Source organism: Protobothrops mucrosquamatus, unplaced genomic scaffold, assembly GCF_001527695.2.
Source record: "Protobothrops mucrosquamatus isolate PMUCROS unplaced genomic scaffold, P.Mucros_1.0 scaffold39, whole genome shotgun sequence".
Lineage (NCBI taxonomy): Eukaryota > Metazoa > Chordata > Lepidosauria > Squamata > Viperidae > Protobothrops > Protobothrops mucrosquamatus.
Window position 1 is genome coordinate 529,067 of NW_015386421.1, and position 19,073 is coordinate 548,139.

General features: G+C 40.4%; 1 protein-coding gene across 5 annotated transcripts in view; it reads left to right on the forward strand.

The window, feature by feature from the left end:
• Positions 1 to 787: 787 nt before the first annotated feature.
• Positions 788 to 19,073, forward strand: part of UROD (uroporphyrinogen decarboxylase) — a 19,555-nt gene continuing 1,269 nt past the window's right edge. The window contains exons 1-9 of one of the 5 annotated variants that reach the window (XM_015811316.1): positions 788 to 816; positions 10,329 to 10,441; positions 11,378 to 11,457; positions 13,493 to 13,555; positions 13,673 to 13,870; positions 14,482 to 14,643; positions 15,616 to 15,753; positions 16,591 to 16,691; positions 17,692 to 17,758. In XM_015811316.1, coding sequence (XP_015666802.1) covers positions 794 to 816; positions 10,329 to 10,441; positions 11,378 to 11,457; positions 13,493 to 13,555; positions 13,673 to 13,870; positions 14,482 to 14,643; positions 15,616 to 15,753; positions 16,591 to 16,691; positions 17,692 to 17,758 — 945 coding nt within the window. In that variant the 5' untranslated portion in view covers positions 788 to 793. The other 4 variants (XM_015811315.1, XM_015811317.1, XM_015811318.1 and 1 more) reach the window with 4 other exon arrangements.

Below are 19,073 nucleotides of genomic sequence, written 5' to 3' on the forward strand. Positions count from 1 at the left end.
GGCGTTGCACCGATTGATTACGTCTGCGGGAAGCAAAAACTTTTTGGGCAGATGTTAATACTACTGGCAGACAAAAGGGTTCCTCCATTGAGGCTTCGGTCCAAAGGTTGGAAAAGAAAGGCCCTTTATTGGATAACGCGACTGTCCACGTTTCAGTTTATTTTTTTTAATAAGAATACAGTAGAAAACGGAAAAAAACAAGTATCTCTGGTGTTTAAAACAGCAAGACAGACGGCAAAACTTTAACTTGTCTAGGAAAAATGTGTATTTATTTTATTGATGTCTGGATTTATTTTATTTTTTTTTGAAAGAACACAAGATGATTTACCTGGGATTCTTCCCTAATTTTCTCTCCATAATTCTGGGAAGTAGCATTGGGCTGAATGCCCACCCTAAAGCCTATAGTCAAGTGGATTTGAACCTGAATCTTCCTAGGCAAATCCAGCCACCACACTATGTGAAGAGGCTTAACTCGTTAAGGTTAAAATTCCCAGGATTCCTCTGGGGATACCCAACTCCCACCTTGAGGGTGACCAATTGAGAAGGGCGGTCTGTGGATCGATCTAATCCATCCAGTTTGGTCTACCCAGATGGGCGGAGCAATGTAGGGAGGAATGGTCTCACTTTTCACCACTGTCTTTTAGAGTTTCACTTCAGGGTTTAATTGGAGGGATCACAGAGTGGGAGAGACAGGCCATCTTCTGAGCTGGTAATGCTGAAATAGTGGTGGGTGGCACTGCTTCTGAGAGGTTGGATTCAAAGTAGAACTTAACAGCTGGAAGTAAAAGACAATATGACTTCCCACGGGCATTCCAGGTATAGAAACTGGCTTGCTTGATGCTTGCATTTTATATATGTACTGATACTGTATGTATTTTGTTTGTTTTTTAATCTAGTTATATCCAGTTACAATCCAATAGAACTCTTATAACTCTATGACATATAGATAATGTCTGAGACACTCAGAAAGCATTATATATAAAAACAACCACAATAAATAACAAAGAACAATTTAAAAAATGATGAATGATACCTTAAATGAATTTTGTAGTTATGTTAATGCCATATAAGATCCTTTGCTGCATTATATCTGTGGGCAATTTATTAGTTTTTGGCATACAGAATGGGCTATTCTTCTCTTCTATCCCCATTCTGTCCTCCAATGCCTTTTTCTGTTCCTTTGACTTAGTCTGACTTATGGAAAGACTGAGGTCTGAGGAATTACATGTACATCACTCTGGCTGTATCCTTATGACGCATTAAGCCAGGATATTACCTGAGCTTATTGGATAAATCACAATCAGCTGGATTCAGACAGTTTTCCAACCTGTAAGGATAGATTATACTGGATGGATTCCATTTTGGGTTAATGTAGTTTCTGAATCCAGCCCATGCTTTCCTAATCTAGTGTATCAGTGATTATCATGCTAATTCTGTCATCTCTGCCTCTTCGCTCCCAGAATCAAGCATCATTTTCTCACTGTCTGTTTTCTTAATAACATTCTAGGACAGGGGTAGGCAACCTTGGCTCTTTTATGACTCGTGGACTGGCTCAGGAATTCTGGGAGTTGAAGTCCACGAATCATAAAAGAGCCAAGGTTGCCTACCCCTGTTCTAGGATTATTGAAAGAAGTATCTCTCTTAATCTGAGGTACTTGAAATTTCAGCAAGCAGTTTGCTTTGAAGAAAGCCCAGGACCATATTTCCTGTGGATTAGAGACCTAATATCCTGCCTTTTATTCATTGGATCAACCCACTAGCCTAGTTAGTTTAGTACTTTTGTTTGGTTGATTTAGATTTTTCCCACTGCCTTTATATAAATGCCAAGAATTGAACTGAGACATTGTAGAAACCAATAGTGTGCCACTGAACTACAACTCTTACAGGAGAATTATTTTCTCAAATGTAAGTTGAGTATGTAAATGTAAGTTACTTAGTCAAAGGGAGAAAAACTTTAGAGAGAGATGGTTATCTGTTAAAGGTATATGGATCTAACTTTCCTTGATGCCTCTAAAAGTAAATATGGGAGTCATTCATTTTTAGCACTTATGTTGGAATCAGTTTAGGGCTTCATCCAAGAGGAAGAATATAACATAGCTTTTTCAAGGCACTTCCAAACAGATGAAGACGCAAACTATGTCATTAGATTAAATGTTATTGTTTTCTTGATATCCTGGTTTTGGGTGGCATGGAAGGAGAAACAATGGTAGGATTTTTACACATCAGGTAATAAAATAGCTTGACCAAACATGGATGCGATATACCGTGATGTGACAACAGTGAAGGGGAAATTTACCACTTTACCTGAGGCAGCAAAATGCCTTGGCTAATGCTGGTGATGGCTAAAGTCTTAAGCTCAAGTCTGTTTGCTTACATTAGAAATCAATTTTATTCTGTGTTGCATCTGACTGTGCAATATATTGCTAATTATGCATATGTTTATTAATTATATTATCATTACATGTTTGGTAATTAAGTATTTAGGGATTTTATAAGTTCTGAGCTCCAAATTGTGTGCTGTCTTCCTATATTAACCGTCAAAGGCCACCTCTGCTTCAAGCTGATAAAAAAACATGTGTGACTCTTCTACAGATACACCATGCACTCTGCTTGCAGATAAAAATGGCCTTAACCACAGCACCATTCAGAATCCTATAGATAAAAACCTGTGGTGTTGTCAAAGCCAGTTTTATCAGTTTCTTTGTTTCAACCTTTTTTGGGGGCGGGAGAATCCACAGCGCATTGAAAATATGGTATATTGTACACTTCATTTCCAAGTACTCAGTTTTACATGACTAAAACAGCAGTATGTGTATATAATAATAATAATGATGATGATAATGATAATGATGTCAGAAGGGACTTTGGAGGTCATCTAGTCCAACCCCCTGCTCAGGCAGGAAATCCTATACCATTTCAGACAAATGGCTGTCCAGTCTCTTCTTAAAAACTTCCAGTGTTGGAGCATTCACTGCTTCTGGAGCCAGGTTGTTCCACTGATTAATTGTTCTAACTGTCGGGAAATTTTGCCTTAGTTCTAGATTGCTTCTCTCTTTGGTTAGTTTCCATCGGTTGCTTCTTGTCCTGCCTTATGTTTAGGATCATTTCAACCCTTGGAGAATTTTAAAGCAGAAATGGAGGGATCTCTAAAAATTAAAAATGACAAAAAAAGGAGTTGAACATTTTTTCTCAATAGCATACTATTTCTTCTTTTATGCACACAGCCTGACCGTTTGCTGTCATGCTAGAGCTGCAGAAATCCAGGTAACCATTTGATGGTAGCAAAGAGCTGCAATACTGTTGTTTGCTGCTCACAAATTATAATTTAATGAATTGATTGGCCTAAAACTTAACCCTGGGTGGAGAGGTATACTGAGCTAGTAAGTTATGGATTAGTTTTCATAAAATATTGATAAGTTTTTTTTCTAATCCTATTACAAAAGTGCATAATCAGATTCATACAGCATTGTTATATAAAGTTGCAAGTTCAGTTCTTGATACAACCCCTTGGAGAGCTTTTTTCAAACTAGCAGATCCGATTTGAAAAAATACGGACAATTGTGAAATGACTGCAAAGAGAATCAAGTTTTATACAGTCCAGATCTGGTACCGAAATTTTACATGTATTTTTAGGGAGCCTTAGGTTTGGGAATTCTGGATGATCTGATGCAGAATTCAGTCAGGTTCTACCACATAGAGACCGTGGGTGTGTTTCTAGTTGCTATGATTAGATTGAATCTACAAGTTTCTTGATACATATGCAATATTTGTTCTTAGCTTGTTCTTAACAAGATGCATTAGTCAATCTGTCATATGAGTGTTGCAACTAGCTATTAAATCACAGGCCCTGATAAACTTGCTTCTTTAAGAACATGTAAACTGTAATTGTGTGCATGCTCATCTGGAAGAAAGCTTCGCGGACTTCAAGAGGATCCGTTCTGAGTAAACATAACATTTAGTTATTTGAAAATTATACTGTCACACACCTAACCCCATCAAAAAAACATGAACAAATAAATGATGGCTTATTAAGTTAACATGATTTTAGCTGAATGTTAATCGAGTTCAAACTTATGGTTTCAGCGTCATGCAAATAGACTCCCGCAGTGTTTCTCAACCTTGACAATTTTAAGGCATGTGGACTTCAACTCCCAGAATTCCACAGCCAGCAATGCTGGCTGTGGAATTCTGGGAGTTGAAGTCCACATGCCTTAAAATTGTCAAGGTTGAGAAACACTGATTAGCCTTCTTCGGTTTTGCTCTCTCTCTCTCTCTTTTTTTTTTTTTTTTTTTTTTACCTCGGAGCTACTATAGCAATCATTACGGTAATGGTGCCCCGCTCTTCTGACACAAACCTTGGGCGGTCCCCACAAGCACCAATTAGGGCAGCCGGGAAAAGAATCCGGAAGTCTAGAGGAGGGGTGCTTTTTTTTTCTTTTCCTTCGGGTAGGCAGCAGGGCGGGAAAAAGACACGCACCGCCGCGTAGAGGGCAAGATGGAAAAGAATGGGATGGTCGTGTGAGTAGCGGCTGCGGAGACAAAACGGAGAGATCGAATAATAGCATTTCTCTTTTCTGCTCGTCTAGATTACGGGACTACATTTCCCATAGTTCCCAAATCTCGCGGTCATCAACTAAAGACCGGCAGAATTTTGGGAATTGTAGTGTAACTGGCAATGCACCAAGGTGGGGAAGGCTGCCGTGGGTTCGGTCGGAGGGTGTTGGCGTAGAGCAAATTAGGGAGCGGTGTCCGAACGCGTCCGGCATGAATTGGGCTGCATGGGGACGAGGCCCAAGAGTGGAGAACTCTGCTTCTCAGAGGCACCGGGTTATGCTCCAAGACATGGAGGTTTTTTTTTCCTTCCAACCCATATGGCAAAGTCATTAGGTCTTCAGGGGGTGCAGCAGGTGGCTTCACGTGCCGACCTGCTCCCCAAGATCGAAGGCCAGGAAAAGGAGACCACTTACTGAGAAATCTAGTGGTCTGCAGCCCTGGTGTGTTAGTACTTAGTTTGAGCACACAAGGGCGAGCAGCAGCCAGGGAGAAACTCCCATTCCGTCCTGAGCTGGATAGCACTGTGTCAAGAATGATAGGCAGGAACTTTATTAAAGGAGCTAATTCTCCTTCGCCTTTCTTCCTCTTAATGTGTGAATAGATACTACCGGCAGGAGAGATATTCTGTTTTAGTAGTCGTTTTTGTTCTGCGGTAGAAAAATCAGGGGGCTCAAATGTCTCATTTGTCCCCTTTTTGAGATAATCTGTGGGTGTGGGAAGCACACGGTATTCTGAGAATCTCTCTTTCTCTTCAATTGTTCCTTAGTTCAAGGAAGGCAAAGCTGTATGTAACCTTCCAGATGTGATTGGGATCTAGTTGCTGTCTGCCCCAGTTGGCATGGCCTATGGTCAGGGGACATGAGGAATTGCAATTCGTAACATCTGGAACATTACACGCCCCGCCCTCCTTTTCTATGTTATTTTTCTTCAGAAATAGAAATGCGACAAGAATTGAAAATATTATGTAATCATTTTGTAATATATATGGTGGCATGAAATTAAGTTCTCAGTATTTATTTTCAAAGTGGGATGATAGGATTGGACTGTAAAGGTGATATTTCGAAATAGTTTTCAGATAAGAACATTTTGCAATTAAAAAGTACAGGTACACAGTCCAGTTCAATTTGAGGTCCAAAGGGACCTTTATAAAGTTCCAGTTTTGCTATCATTGTTAATGCATGATCCTGGGCCTACAGCGTGAATTTATCTACTGTATCTTATACCTCTTTAGAGAGAATGGCTTTCCCCAGCCCTTTCCTTCCCAATTTGTATTGGTACTTCAGCTCACGGACTTTGGAACCAAAATGGCTGGAATTCTGAAAGTCACAGCTGTCCTTGAGCCTAGTACTTGTTTTTTATTTTTTTGCATTTTTAAGGGAAGTACATTAGGAGGAAATGATTACTTGAAAAAAAAATTATACATTTTTCTGGAAGTAGTTGAATTAGCTGATGGCATTCGTGATCGAATAGGAATTAATTTTGGGATAGTATGTTAAAGTGTGGGTCAGTACAATTTTACATATCTCAGGGAAAGGGAATGTAAAAATGTACAGTTTTTTCTTGTGATATATGGACCATTGAAGTTAGAACCTTATGAACACTTACCTGGGAATAAGCCCCTGGAATTTAGGGTAAGTTCTTTCAGAATCACCCTGCATTTAAAACATTAATATCCTAGATTTCTTGTGGTTGTTCTCTGCTTGACCAATAATGTTGACAGTATAAGCAGGTAATCAAGTTAACTGCTACTCTACATTATGGATAATGCAAAAAAGATTTGTGTTAAGTTAGAAAAAACATTGTTATTCTGTGACGGTAGCATAGGGACTAGGGGACACTTGAGATCTGTAGCTGCTTCTGGATAAACTCTTAAGCATGTGTAATCCTATACTGTTATGTCTCTTTGACAGCTGAGGTGAATTAACTTTAGCTCTGCTATGATGTAAGAGAAACTGCTCTGACGCTAGCTTTCAAAGGGCTAGAGTTCAGAGTTTTTGGAGGATGTGTTTTCTCCATTACAGGAATCTCTTCTCTCATCCCAAACCCTAAACTCCAGCACCCCAACAGATTCTGCAAGGAGAATGCTGACTTGACAGCTCTGCATCTCTGCCTCAGAACCCCAGGCAAAGGGAGCCAAGGTTTATATTGTATTGTCAGACTTCAAACAGCTTTCCATTTCTGTTACCAAGGCACCATCCCTTTCAAAGACAAGCTACTAAGTTTTTGAATTTATTTTCATTCTGTTTGCAGGAATTATTTTTGTGGGGGGGTGGGGGTATATTTGGTTGGTGCAGATCGTTCAGACAGATGCTTAGAATGGGGTAATGATTTTAATTTCTTATTCTGTTTCTGAGTCAGTAAATGAAGATGATTATGGATTGTTTTTGAACTGATGAGGAGAAATAGTAGCATAGTGGAAGGGCTTTAGAATAGGTTATATAATTTATTCCTCATTCAATACAAGTGTTTGTTTCTGGTACTGATAACCAGTGACAGTTCATAGGATAGTTTGGTGTATACGTGTGTGGGGTGATTTTCTAGTTTGAAACATTGGATTTTATAATTAATATAAGGAAATGACATAAAAGAAATAAACAGGAATCGAGCTGAGAAGAGAAACTGCTAGTAAACACCTTTATTGGGAGGGGGGGTCAAGTTGCAAAATTTAATTATGGTTCAGCTGCCACATACTTCCTGTCATCTGTTTTATGTTACTTGAGAAACAGAAAAACCTGCTTTCATTTGAGAACCGTTTACATAACTGCATATACAAAACCCAAGACTGGGTTTAGAAGCATTTGGATATATCTCCATAGGAAATGAGGATGCTACATTCAGAACTTGCAGTTTGCATGTAAGAGTAAAGCTTATTTTATAACTTTTATTTAGGAATCAGAACTAAGAATATTTCCGAAAATCTTCAGAATGCTTTCCTTTTGCAATTGAGGCAATAATCACTTCCAGAAAAACAACCAACACCTGATATTTTTTTTATTTAAAAGATTAGCCATTGAGAGGGAGGTCTCATTTATTTTCAGCTTTCTGCCCTCCCGTTGGAAAGAAATTATGTAAAGGACATCAGGATTTTATCTGTTTGGCCCTCACTAGGAATACTTCTCAGAAAATGGAACAGAATGGAACTTAATTTGATATCTGACTAGACCACTCCATGCCCATTGGGTCATCATTCCAGAGATATTACCTTACCTAAACAGAGAAACGGAATGACTGTGGGAAGGCAAAAAAGCAGTCTAAACAGGAGCGACTTCCAATTTCCTGTTGCTTCCCCATTAAATTTCCTTGTGGGAAACTGGCAAGGAGCATCAGAAATCCTCCTTTCCTTCCTTCCCTCCCTCCCTACCATTCTGTTATTATCTTCCTCCCTTCCTCTGTAGAATTCCTATTGGCTTCCTATTTTCTTTGTTTGTGGAAAGCTTACAGGGAGAAGGTCAGCGAGGAAGCCAGAAGGCAGCTAAGTAGTTGCTGCTGGGAGGGGGAGAGAGAGCAAGGAGGTGCATGTAGATACGAGTTAGGAATGATATCTGGGGATGCGTAAGAGGTACTATGTGGTTTGGGAAGGATATGTGGATGTGCATCAGAGATGCCATGAGAGTAAAGGAGGTTGTGCAGATGGTGATGTAGGTTGGAAAGGGTGCCCGAGGTGCCTGAGGTTAAGTAGGATGCATGGCCAAGGGGGGGGGGGAGTGTGGACGAACAAGGATGTGGAGGTCACGGGTGTAAGAGGGGCTGCGTGGTTCAAGTAGAGTATGCAGAGGACAATGTGGCTCAAGAAGAGTGCATGGGGGGTCACAAGGGCGTATGAGAGATGCTGCACTGGTAGGGGATGGTTCACAGGAAGAATGTGGATTGGGAAGGGTATCAAGGAGTAGTGGGAGCCCAAGAGGTGCTGTGCAGGTCAGGGATGGCATGCAGGGGAAGCAGCCTGGGTGTATGGGGATTCCCAAAAGATGCTGCCTGGGTCAGGAAGGTGTGCCAGAGGGGCATGGATTGGAGAGGGGGCATGACCATGCACAAGAGGTGCCATGTGGATCAGGGATGACACATGGGGGACAATGCATGTCAGGAAAGGTGCATTGGGGTACAAGACATGCCATGTGTGTCAAGGAAGATGCACGGGGGCAGCATGGGTCAGGGAGTGCATGAGGTTGCATAACAGGCGCTGCATGGGTTGGGGAAAACGTGTGGGGTTGGGAAGGTATGCGGGGCTATAAACACAGGTCGGGAGAGCATGCAGAGGGGGTGGGGGCAGGTGGGGCAAGATGGGCTGCACAGGGATTCCTTCCTCTCTTCCCTTCCCATCCCTTCCCCTCCCAGAAGCCAGATAATTTGCTGCTGGGTGGGGAGGGAGCAAAGTATTATGAGACTGACTGAGAAACTGTAAAAGAAATTTGAAAATAAAGATCATGTGACGGGTGCAGCAGCCAATAGCACTGAAGCATCTTTCCCACATTTCATTCCCTTGGGTCATGGATCTTGGATTTTGAACATATTCTGTAAGTTAGCCCATTAGAGGTACCTTGGTCCAAAAACCATTGCCCTATAATGCACCATTTCAGCCAGTTAAAGATCATAACAATGAAAGTTTTATTAATATATAGATAGATATCTGGGGAGAAGCTGACAGTAGAGGTAGCAAGCCTGAAAATGGATCAGAAGAAGCTGCAGAACTGCAGAGGAAAAAAGTGCAGAAAAAATTATAATGCGAATCTATGCCACCTCCATTTTAACTCTGCATTCCTTATGTCTTGTGCTTCCCTGGGTACACATATGGATAAATAATACACACATGTACAACGTAAGGGGAGATCACACAGATATAATGCAGTCTGCCTGTGCACTCACTCAATTATGGCTCTCTAGGCATGTGTGTATCTATGTGTTCATTCAACCTGCTTAGTGCCTGGGGAGAGAGTGCACCCAGTACACCACATTATTATATGGGAGGAAACACAGAAGCTTCCTAAGGCTGCTTACGGGGCTAGAGGGATTGGAAAGAATTCCAGAAGCTATGAATACCTTGCCTATTTATTCCAACCCTTTGGAATATTGGAAAGAAATGTGAATAGGTTGGGACTCTGCCTGTCTGTCTGTCAGCAGGATAACAGTCTGGGAAGAGAACAAAATGGGTCCAAAAAGGCTGTAGGCACAGACACTGTGAGAAAAAATGATCAAGATCAAAATGAGCTGGGCCCAGCCAGGAGCACATAGAAAAAAAAATCCTGAACAAATTTCCACAGTGCATCCCTAAGGGGCACGGCTTTGAATGTTGACAGTTCTCTATTCTAAGCAGCCTTCCTGCTCTCTTCTCTCTTACACACAATTATGTGCCCCAGAGTGGAACATATGGCACCCACTCTCCTCCCAGTGCGCAGACACCACGGGACAGGAACAAAAATGCTTATACACAAATGCAGCATGTTACTTCAGTACGGATGCCTCCCATTGGTAAAGAGCTTGGAAAGATTTCCCAAAGTGACATTTGACGTTGTTTTCCTTTTGCAATCAACTGTCACAATATTTATGGCAGAAACCATTAGCTTTTACTGCATCCTTAATCCAGGGGGGAATTTAAAGATATTATTCGATTTTCTCTGTACAGATGCAGAATTTCCACTCTTACAATTCCTAGACTAAGGAAGGCTATAGAATTTATATTGAGAAATAACCATTTAATGCCATCAGTTATAGTGATCTGGAAAATCCAAAGTCTCCGTCTTCTATGTTCATATTGCTTTTTGTTTTCCTCTGATTAGTCCTACAGGGTTTCCTGAACTGAAAAATGATACATTCTTGCGGGCAGCCCGTGGAGAAGAGACAAAACACGCTCCTGTTTGGTGCATGAGACAGGCAGGAAGATACTTACCAGGTAATTAAAGCAGAAAGGGTGACTTGAATTTATACAAGAGGGTGCCCAGTTTATCGCTTTCAAATAGTCACAGTGCCTGTTATTCCTAGTTATTGGCCATATTGGTTGAATTGAATGGAATTATAGGTCCCAATGATACTGTTTCTGCTGTCTAGTCCAGGGGTAGGCAACCTTGGTCTTTTATGACTCGTGGACTTCAACTCCCAGAATTCCTGAGCCAGTCATGCTGAGGGAAAGGGAGAGGTTTCTAAGCTGAGCCATGCTGGCTCAGGAATTCTGGGAGTTGAAGTCCATGAGTCATAAAAGAGCCAAGGTTGCCTACCCCTGGTCTAGTCAGTGTGTCATATCTGAGTTGTTAAAATCCAGATAGCCGTTAGATGGCAGCAAAGAGAAAAGGAACGCCACTAGTTATTTGAATTAGGGAGAGTAGATATAATAACTAGATTTTCTATACCTTGTGACTTTTTAAAAGTGATTTGTAGTATTTGGGGTGCTTCTGGTTGTTGTGCCTTCAAATCAGTGTTGATTCCAGTTGACTGCCTGGACAGTCCCTGCAGTTTTCTTGGCCAGGATTTTCAGAAGCGATTTGCCATTGCTTTTTCTCCCTAGGGCTGAGAGAGAGTGACTGGCCCCAAATTGCCCAACTGGTTTTGGGACTAAGGAGGACTTAGAACTCTCCTAATTTGTAGCCTGATACCTTAATCACTATATCAGACTGACTGTCTTGGGTTGGGTATTTTAATAAGATATATAAGCCATGAATTATGAGGTAAGAATGCAATTTCTGTCAAATGAGAAGAGGGCAAGGGAAAAAATATTCTAAAGATCAGATTCTAGGGAGAATCCTGAGACTGAATACAGGTAGTCCTCGACTTACAAGAGTTCATTTTATAAGCGTTCGATCCACGTTCGATCCACTTTCTAATTATTTTACAGAATTCCGTGAGACTCGAGCAGCTCAGGATTTCTTTGCGACCTGTCGATCACCAGAGACATGCTGTGAACTCACGCTGCAAGTATGGAGGGAGCTTTATGTTGTTCTTCAATTAAGACTGATGTTCGGGACTGAAGTTCTGTTCAGGACATCACTTAGCTCTTAAGTCTATTTTCGTTTTGTTCTTTTTCTAAAGTTATCTCTGCTCCACTTGTTTAATGTCTGTGTATCCTGAGTGTCTTTCCTCCTCCTTTGCTTCTGTTATTTATTCATCCTTCTTGCACTGATAAACTGCCTGTATTTCTTAACGTTTTCTATTAGAACTTAATTTGGAATATTTTCATTAGGTTTATTTTCATTAATCTTTATTTACCCAATGTAGTTTTGTCTTCCTTTTGGAAAACATATTAATAGCCTAAAGTTTCATTTATTTGCCTGCAAAACACTTATATACGTTGCTGACTGCTTTGGGATTTCTTTTTCCGCTTTTTAATCTTCTATTTATATAATGCTTCCTCTGTTTTCTGTCATATTGTTATAAACTTGTCAGTATTTTTTCCGTGTTTATTGTCAGACTGACAGCATTGCTTTAAACATTACTTGGGTCTGCTTTTATAATTTTCATATTGAAAAAAAATGCTCTTTTCTTGTTTTCCCACACATTAATCTTATTCTATTTTGGCCCATTGAGAGTTTTGTTTTTGACCTGAATATAATTTTAGTTTTAAAATATAAATTCTTATGTTTTTTAAAATTTAACTTTTTAATATTCACCCTTTTATAATATTTTTAAATCACTACTTTTCATGATGTTTCAATACTTTCACTGGCAACTTTGTACACTATCTTCATCAGAGCTACTTTTCAATTTTGCATTTTCAATTTTTTCCCATTAAGTTGTTGCTGTTGCTAATTATTGCCTCCCTCAATTATTTTTTATCGGTCACTTCTTCCTCCTCCTCCTCCTCTTTGTCATTAAGGGCTGTTCTTTTGGGGAGGAGGACAGGGAAATTGTGGAACATAAGAATAGGCATGAAAGATTTGATGGGGCCCAGACATATTTAACCAGAAATATTGAATCTTTCTTAAGAAAAGTGAAGAATATTGTCCAGTAGTAACTAATGCAGTACATGTATCTGTGTATGCATACATTATGGGGAGGAAGCAATAGGGCCCACTTAGTCAGTGAAGGGCAAATTTCTTGAACCAAATTACTTCTTTCTTTAGACACAAAATTGAAGAAGTCAACAAGCATCCAGCTCATTGTCCTAGGATTACCAACATTTCTAGTAGTATGACTGGAGTATATACACACAATTATTGCCACCCTCCAATAGCAATAGCAGTTAGACTTATATACTGCTTCATAGTGCTTTACAACCCTCTCTAAGCAGTTTACAGAGTCAGCATATTGCCCCCAACAATCTGGGTCCTCAATCTTGAACCCTGTCAGGATCGAATTGCTGGCAGTGGGAATGCAGAATTAGCCTGCAATACTGCATTCTAACCACTATGCCACGATGGTTCTTGTAGTGTCATATTGTAGCTCTTGAAAAGATCCTCATTAATTATCACATTTTATATAACTATATACAAGAATTTCCCCCCTGCTGAGTTAGGCATTCTTGCATTCCCTGTAAATTTCAGTCTATATTTAAAAGGGTGATGCCTCATTGGTACAATGTGACTAATATTAACAAGAGAGTATTATCAGAGGTGATGTGGATTCTGAAAAGCAGTAGAACTAGTCTATAGAGAAATTCTTTAGTGCTCGGTATATGTCTGTATGGTAGGCAAGATTGTGCCATTGATACAGCAATGCTGGATTTGTTAATTATCCAAGAAGCACTTAAAGCTGCCTCTGGAGAGGCCTACAATTACAGTTTCTTAATTTTCTTTTATATAGAAAAGCGCTCCACACAGAATGGCAGCTACTGTGCACCATAAAAAAAAATCCTAGCTCCATTTTACTTTTTCTCTGAATTTGTTCAATCAAGTTGCTTTATATTTTCACTACCATCATGAATGCTAGATTTGCCTATTTCAAATATATATGTACAAATCAAGCCTAGTTAAAAACCAAGTTTATGTGTTGTCTCCACTCTCTTTGGTTTCAGCCTCTACGACGCTTTCCTTTTGATGCTGCCATCATCTTCTCTGACATCTTGGTGGTGCCTCAGGTATGAGAAATGGCTGGGGACAAGGACATGCTGCTAATGATTTTACTTGGGAGAAGAGGACTGACGAAACTTTTACAACCAGAATGAGTTCTATCCCACATTACTTGTCTCTTTCAGGCACTGGGCATGGAAGTGGTGATGGTACCAGGAAAAGGCCCCACATTTCCAGAACCACTAAAGGAAGTAGAGGACCTGCTGAAGCTTCGTCAAAAGGTTGATGTGGCAACAGAACTGGGCTATGTCTTCCAGGCTATCACACTGACACGGCAGAGATTGGAGGGGAAGGTGCCTCTGATCGGCTTCTCTGGTGCCCCAGTAAGTTCAGTTATTTGGAAAAACATATCTTACAACAAATCCTTGCTTGCGTCTCTACACTTTTCTATTGGGTAGTATAGGAGTGTGCTATATTTCTGTGTTATTGGACATCAGGAGGGTTCTATGTCTTTAGCAACAGCATTAGATAAGTCATTAGGATGGAGAAAATGTCTTGGTTCTCAAATACTTTCAGCCTGACCTTTTATATTCTTGTTCCTTAGCCATTAACATAATACGTTGATCAGTTGGCTAGCCAACCATCTACTCCACAAAGATCTACCAAGTTTTATTTTGTGACATGTGATTTGAGCCAGATGGTTTTTTTTATCTATTGCATTTCATCCCAAAAGACTTGGTTGGACATGAAAACTAATTGTTTCACAAACTAAGTACTTTGTGGGATGGAATGTGTAACTCTCCAGAATGAGCAAAGGGCTGATACAGTTTCAGAAGAGGGCGCAGTACAATGCCAACCATGTAATCTGTTTGTAGTAGAACTGCTTCAGTGTTTCTGCAAAGTTCATGTAGTTGCAGACGCTGGCCTAGCTTTGGAAGTAGACTTTTTTTTTAATTCATATGTACTTTTCCTTTCTGCTGACTCTCATTCCTAGTGGACTTTGATGTCCTATATGATTGAAGGTGGTGGCTCCAACACAATGGCCAAAGCGAAGGCTTGGCTCTACCGGCATCCTGAGGCCAGCTGTCGTCTGCTCACTTTATTGACTGACGTTATTGTGGAATATCTGGTGAGACAGGTGGCTGCAGGTGCTCAGGTGAGTAGACCCTAAACAGCTTCTCTCCATACGTTTGTAGGCATCACAGTTCATTAAATAGATCGGTTCTTGGTTTCTGAAGGTGTACTATTCCCTTTATCTTTCTGCCGAAAAGGATTCTTCCAAGGAAGGTTAATTGAATCAATAAATCACCACTGTATCATTTAGGTTACTGTTCCTAGACCATAGCTTTTCATAAATATCCGATTGTATTTCCTCTGTTGTTTTTAAGAATAGATTTCCGGAGCTCACAAGGACAGATCGAAGCTGAATTTGATGGCATTGGACAGAGCACAACTCTGCCCCACAGCAAATGATTTATAAAGTACCAGTCACCTTCAACTTTTGAGATTTTTGATCTGGCTTTATAAGCTCCAGAAAGCTCTTTTTCTTTTCTCCCAAATTATTCTTCTTCCCAAAATGTTTCAAGAGATGACTTCTTGCAGCCAGTTCATATATATAGCCAGGACAGCAAGAATTTGCTGACTAGTCCCCTGCCCTTCTTCCAGCTGCCTGCAATTAACTATTATGATGAAACAGATCCATCCATGTAACTGACAACCATGCCAGGCTTCTTGAACATACTGGTATAGATTCTGTCTACATAAAGCTCATTCTTATATTACACCAAATATATAGGAACTGCAACCTTGTCGTCTGTATTCTTTCACTTGAGAATAGGATTAAAAACTGCAACTATCATGTGACAATCTAATCCTGGGACAAAACCTTCAAGAAAGATAAGAACAGTGAACACTACTACCTGAGGGTTTTCTCTTAAATACATTTTGGCAATTGAAACTTAGATTTGTTCCAGTTGAAGAACCCTAGAATGATATGTTCTGTGCCAGGACAGATTGGAATGAATGCATTGTACAGTGGGAGGAGGGCCTTCCAGATAAGTGGAAGGATGAGGGGGAATAGCTGTTAACCAGGAAGTGATTCCGGTTCTCTGCTTGTCTTTTTTGCCAGGCTCTGCAGATTTTTGACTCCCACGCAGGACATCTGGGGCCAGAGCAGTTTGCAGAGTTTGCCCTCCCATTCATTCGGTCTATTGCCAAGGGTGTGAAGAATAAGCTACAAGAAAATGCTCTGCCTGTGGTGCCAATGGTAAGAGATGGAGCTGCTTCCTTCTGCTTTTTTTCTGAATTATTTCCCAGAATTTACAGCAATTCTGTCCAGAATGACAGTGTTCTGTTTATTTTAAAGACAAATATCACATTTTGGGAGACCCTGAAGCTCATTTTTACCTATAGGTTTTTCTCAAGGATTGAAAAACCATTAACAGACATTTTATAGACGACATAAAGGTAGAAGAGAGGAAAAATATAGGTGATGGTAAAAAGACCTGGATCAGACCTACATAATCCAACATTCAGTTGGCCATGGAGTGCTTGCAAATTGGATACGAGTATAATTAGTTATGGGCTCCAGCAACTACTACTGAAAAATATGTAGCTTCTACTATTGCCAGAAACTTCATAGCTGCCCTGATTTAGTAAGCTTTATTCTCTTCTTTCTCTTTCTTTAGTCTCCTTTGTCAGAACTATTTCCTGACACATCAAAACAATATTAAAATACGAAGTAAGTTTCTACAATTTGGATGTTAAAGTAAAACAGTTCCCCCTCCCCCCAAACCATAACTCTGAGTAAATCTGGCATTTCAAAGATTGGTTTAATTAGTGCAGATTTTCCATAATCAGAGGTGGTGGACAATAGGCTTGCACTTCCATTACTCTTTATAGAAGCTTCTTTTTCACCCTCTCTAATGCCTAACTAGAAAAAAATGGATAATATGCAAGTGAATGTCACTCTGCATAATATTTACGCCACGAGATAATACAACTTTTCTTCATACAAAAGTTGAATTCCTGTATTACCAAGTGTTTGTAACCCTGTCCACATAATCCTATTTTTTTATATTGTCCTCCCCTCTCCACCTGCTAGATCATCTTTGCTAAGGATGCCCACTATGCATTGGAGGATTTGGCACAATCTGGGTATGATGTGGTTAGCCTGGACTGGACCATGTCTCCCCAAGAGGCTCGGTGAGAAACGGGTTGTATTCCCTTGGGAACTTTGTATGGGTGTCATCTCTTCTAATGATTTATTTCCTCAGTTTTGCAATAATAGAGTAGCTTGTCATAAAAGTCAAATCCCTCTCACACAAGTTACTTGAAAAATAAAGAGATGGTAGTTGAAGTTAAGACTAAGCAAAGATACCAATCACGGGCTGTGCATGAAATATTATACTTGCGTAGAGATGAGTTTTCTAGGACAGGTTAGGGTAACACAGCGTAACAGATAGAACGGAATGTTCTCTTGCTTTTCCTTTACGAAATCAGTTTGGTTTGGTTTATTAGAAATCCAAAGAAGGTAAGGGACCATATAGAGAAATGAGTAATTTTCTGCTTTCGCTCTGCTACTTAAGACTCTGCTACCTAACATCTTTCATCTGCTTCAGCATTTTAGCTGGAGTTAGCAGGAAGGAAGGAAGGGAGGGAGGGAGGAAGGAAGGAAGGAAGGAAGGGAGGGAGGGAGGGAGGGAGGGAGGGAGGGAGGGAGGGAGGGATTAGATAGATAGATGGATGGATGGATGGATGGATGGATGGATAGATAGATAGATAGATAGATAGATAGATAGATGATAGATAGATAGATAGATAGATAGATAGATAGATAGATAGATAGATAGATAGATAGATAGATAGATGCTGGATTTGACTGATAGCTTGCCTTTTATTCAGCTCAAGGTAGTGTAATGTGTGTAGAACTCCCTCTTCCTATTTCTCCTCCTCTCAAAAAGCTCTGTGAAGTAAATTGAGCTGAGAGTGGAATAGAATCTGGGTCTTCCTACAGATCACGGCAGCTTTTCTCTGCTTATTATTGATTTCAGTTCAAAAGACCACCTGTTTAATAGCTTCTGAGAGACACACTTTATTTTAAAATTAGCAGTTATCATTGCACGTGGAGGCAATGAAGTCCAACAAGCAATTTTATCTCGGTTAAGTGCCTTTCTCCTACTTCGATTTTTTTTTCCCGATTCAGCCAGCGGACAGGAAGAAATGTTACCTTACAAGGGAATTTAGATCCATGTGCTCTCTATGCATCCAAGGTAAGGAAACATGCATTGACTTGTAACAATTGGGTTATACTCATTTCCGCAGCTAGTGGCTTCTTACATAAATTCATTTGCTGTCTAGCTGGGTTCTATGGAACTTGAATGGGTTCTATGGGACAAAGGAAAAAAAACTCTACAAGGTATTAAAGGGAAAAAAATTCCCTTGCAGAGAATTTTATCTTAGTCCCTTGTAGAGAGGAGGGAAAAAAAATTTAGTGACAAAAAAATATCTTTAGAAATGTGACTATGGCTTTTTTCCCCCCTCCGCCCTTAATGGAACAAGGTTTTTTTTCCTCTTAGCCACTAAGGAACAGTGTAACTGACATTGATAAGTCCCCGCTCTCTTGATTAGGGGTTTTGGGACTTTTTTTATTTTTAAAATCGGTTCTGCGGCTTGAAATAGTTTGAAAACTCATGTTCTTGTCTTTTTTTTTTTTTTGTAAAAAGAAACAAGTAACCAAGGCCTTTCATTGACAGAGTTCAGTTACGGAGTAAAAATAATTTTCAAACTCTAAAACCTGCTTATAGGTTAACAAAGGTCAAAGTGCTGTTACCAACAACTGTTTTTCTCTGCTGTGGATCAAGTGAGCAATCAAGGACTTCAAGCCATGCTTTTGTTATGGAAACACAAAAGTTGGCTTGAAGGCACCGGCTTTCTTTTTCACTTATGTAACCCATTCAGATTTTTGCATAGTGTGAGCAAAATGTGGTTATTTCTAATTCAGATTGCTTCCAAGCGTAGATTGGTCATAAACTATAGTCAAGTCTTAACCATTTGTCTAATGTGACAGCAAGCTAGGCAAAAGAGCAAAAGAATTATGCTAGGCCATGTCTACCCAGTTCCCCAATAATTTTGAAGATTGAGAATGTGATGTAAAAGAGCCGAGGTGGCGCAATGGTTAGAATGCAGCATTGCAGGCTGACTCTGCCCACAACCTGGAGTTCGATACTGAAGGAGTTTGACTCAGCCTTCCATCCTTCCCAGGTCGGTAAAATGACAGCCCAGATTGTTGGGGCCAATATGCTGATTCTATAAACCATTTAGAGAAGGCTGTAAAGCACTGTGACGCAGTATATAACTCTAAATCTGCGGTTCTCAACCTATGGGTCGCGACCCCATTTGGGGTCGATCGACCATTTCACGGGGGTCGCCAAGCAAGGCTGTCCGCCATTTTTTTCCCCTTTTCCGGCGGGTGCCTTACCTCCCTTGAGCTGGGCCAGCTGGTGGTCGGCCTGCTCCGTCTCTGCCGCTTGCCAGCTACGCCTCGGCTGGCGCAGGGGGCGGAACCACGCATGCGCGGCGCTCCCG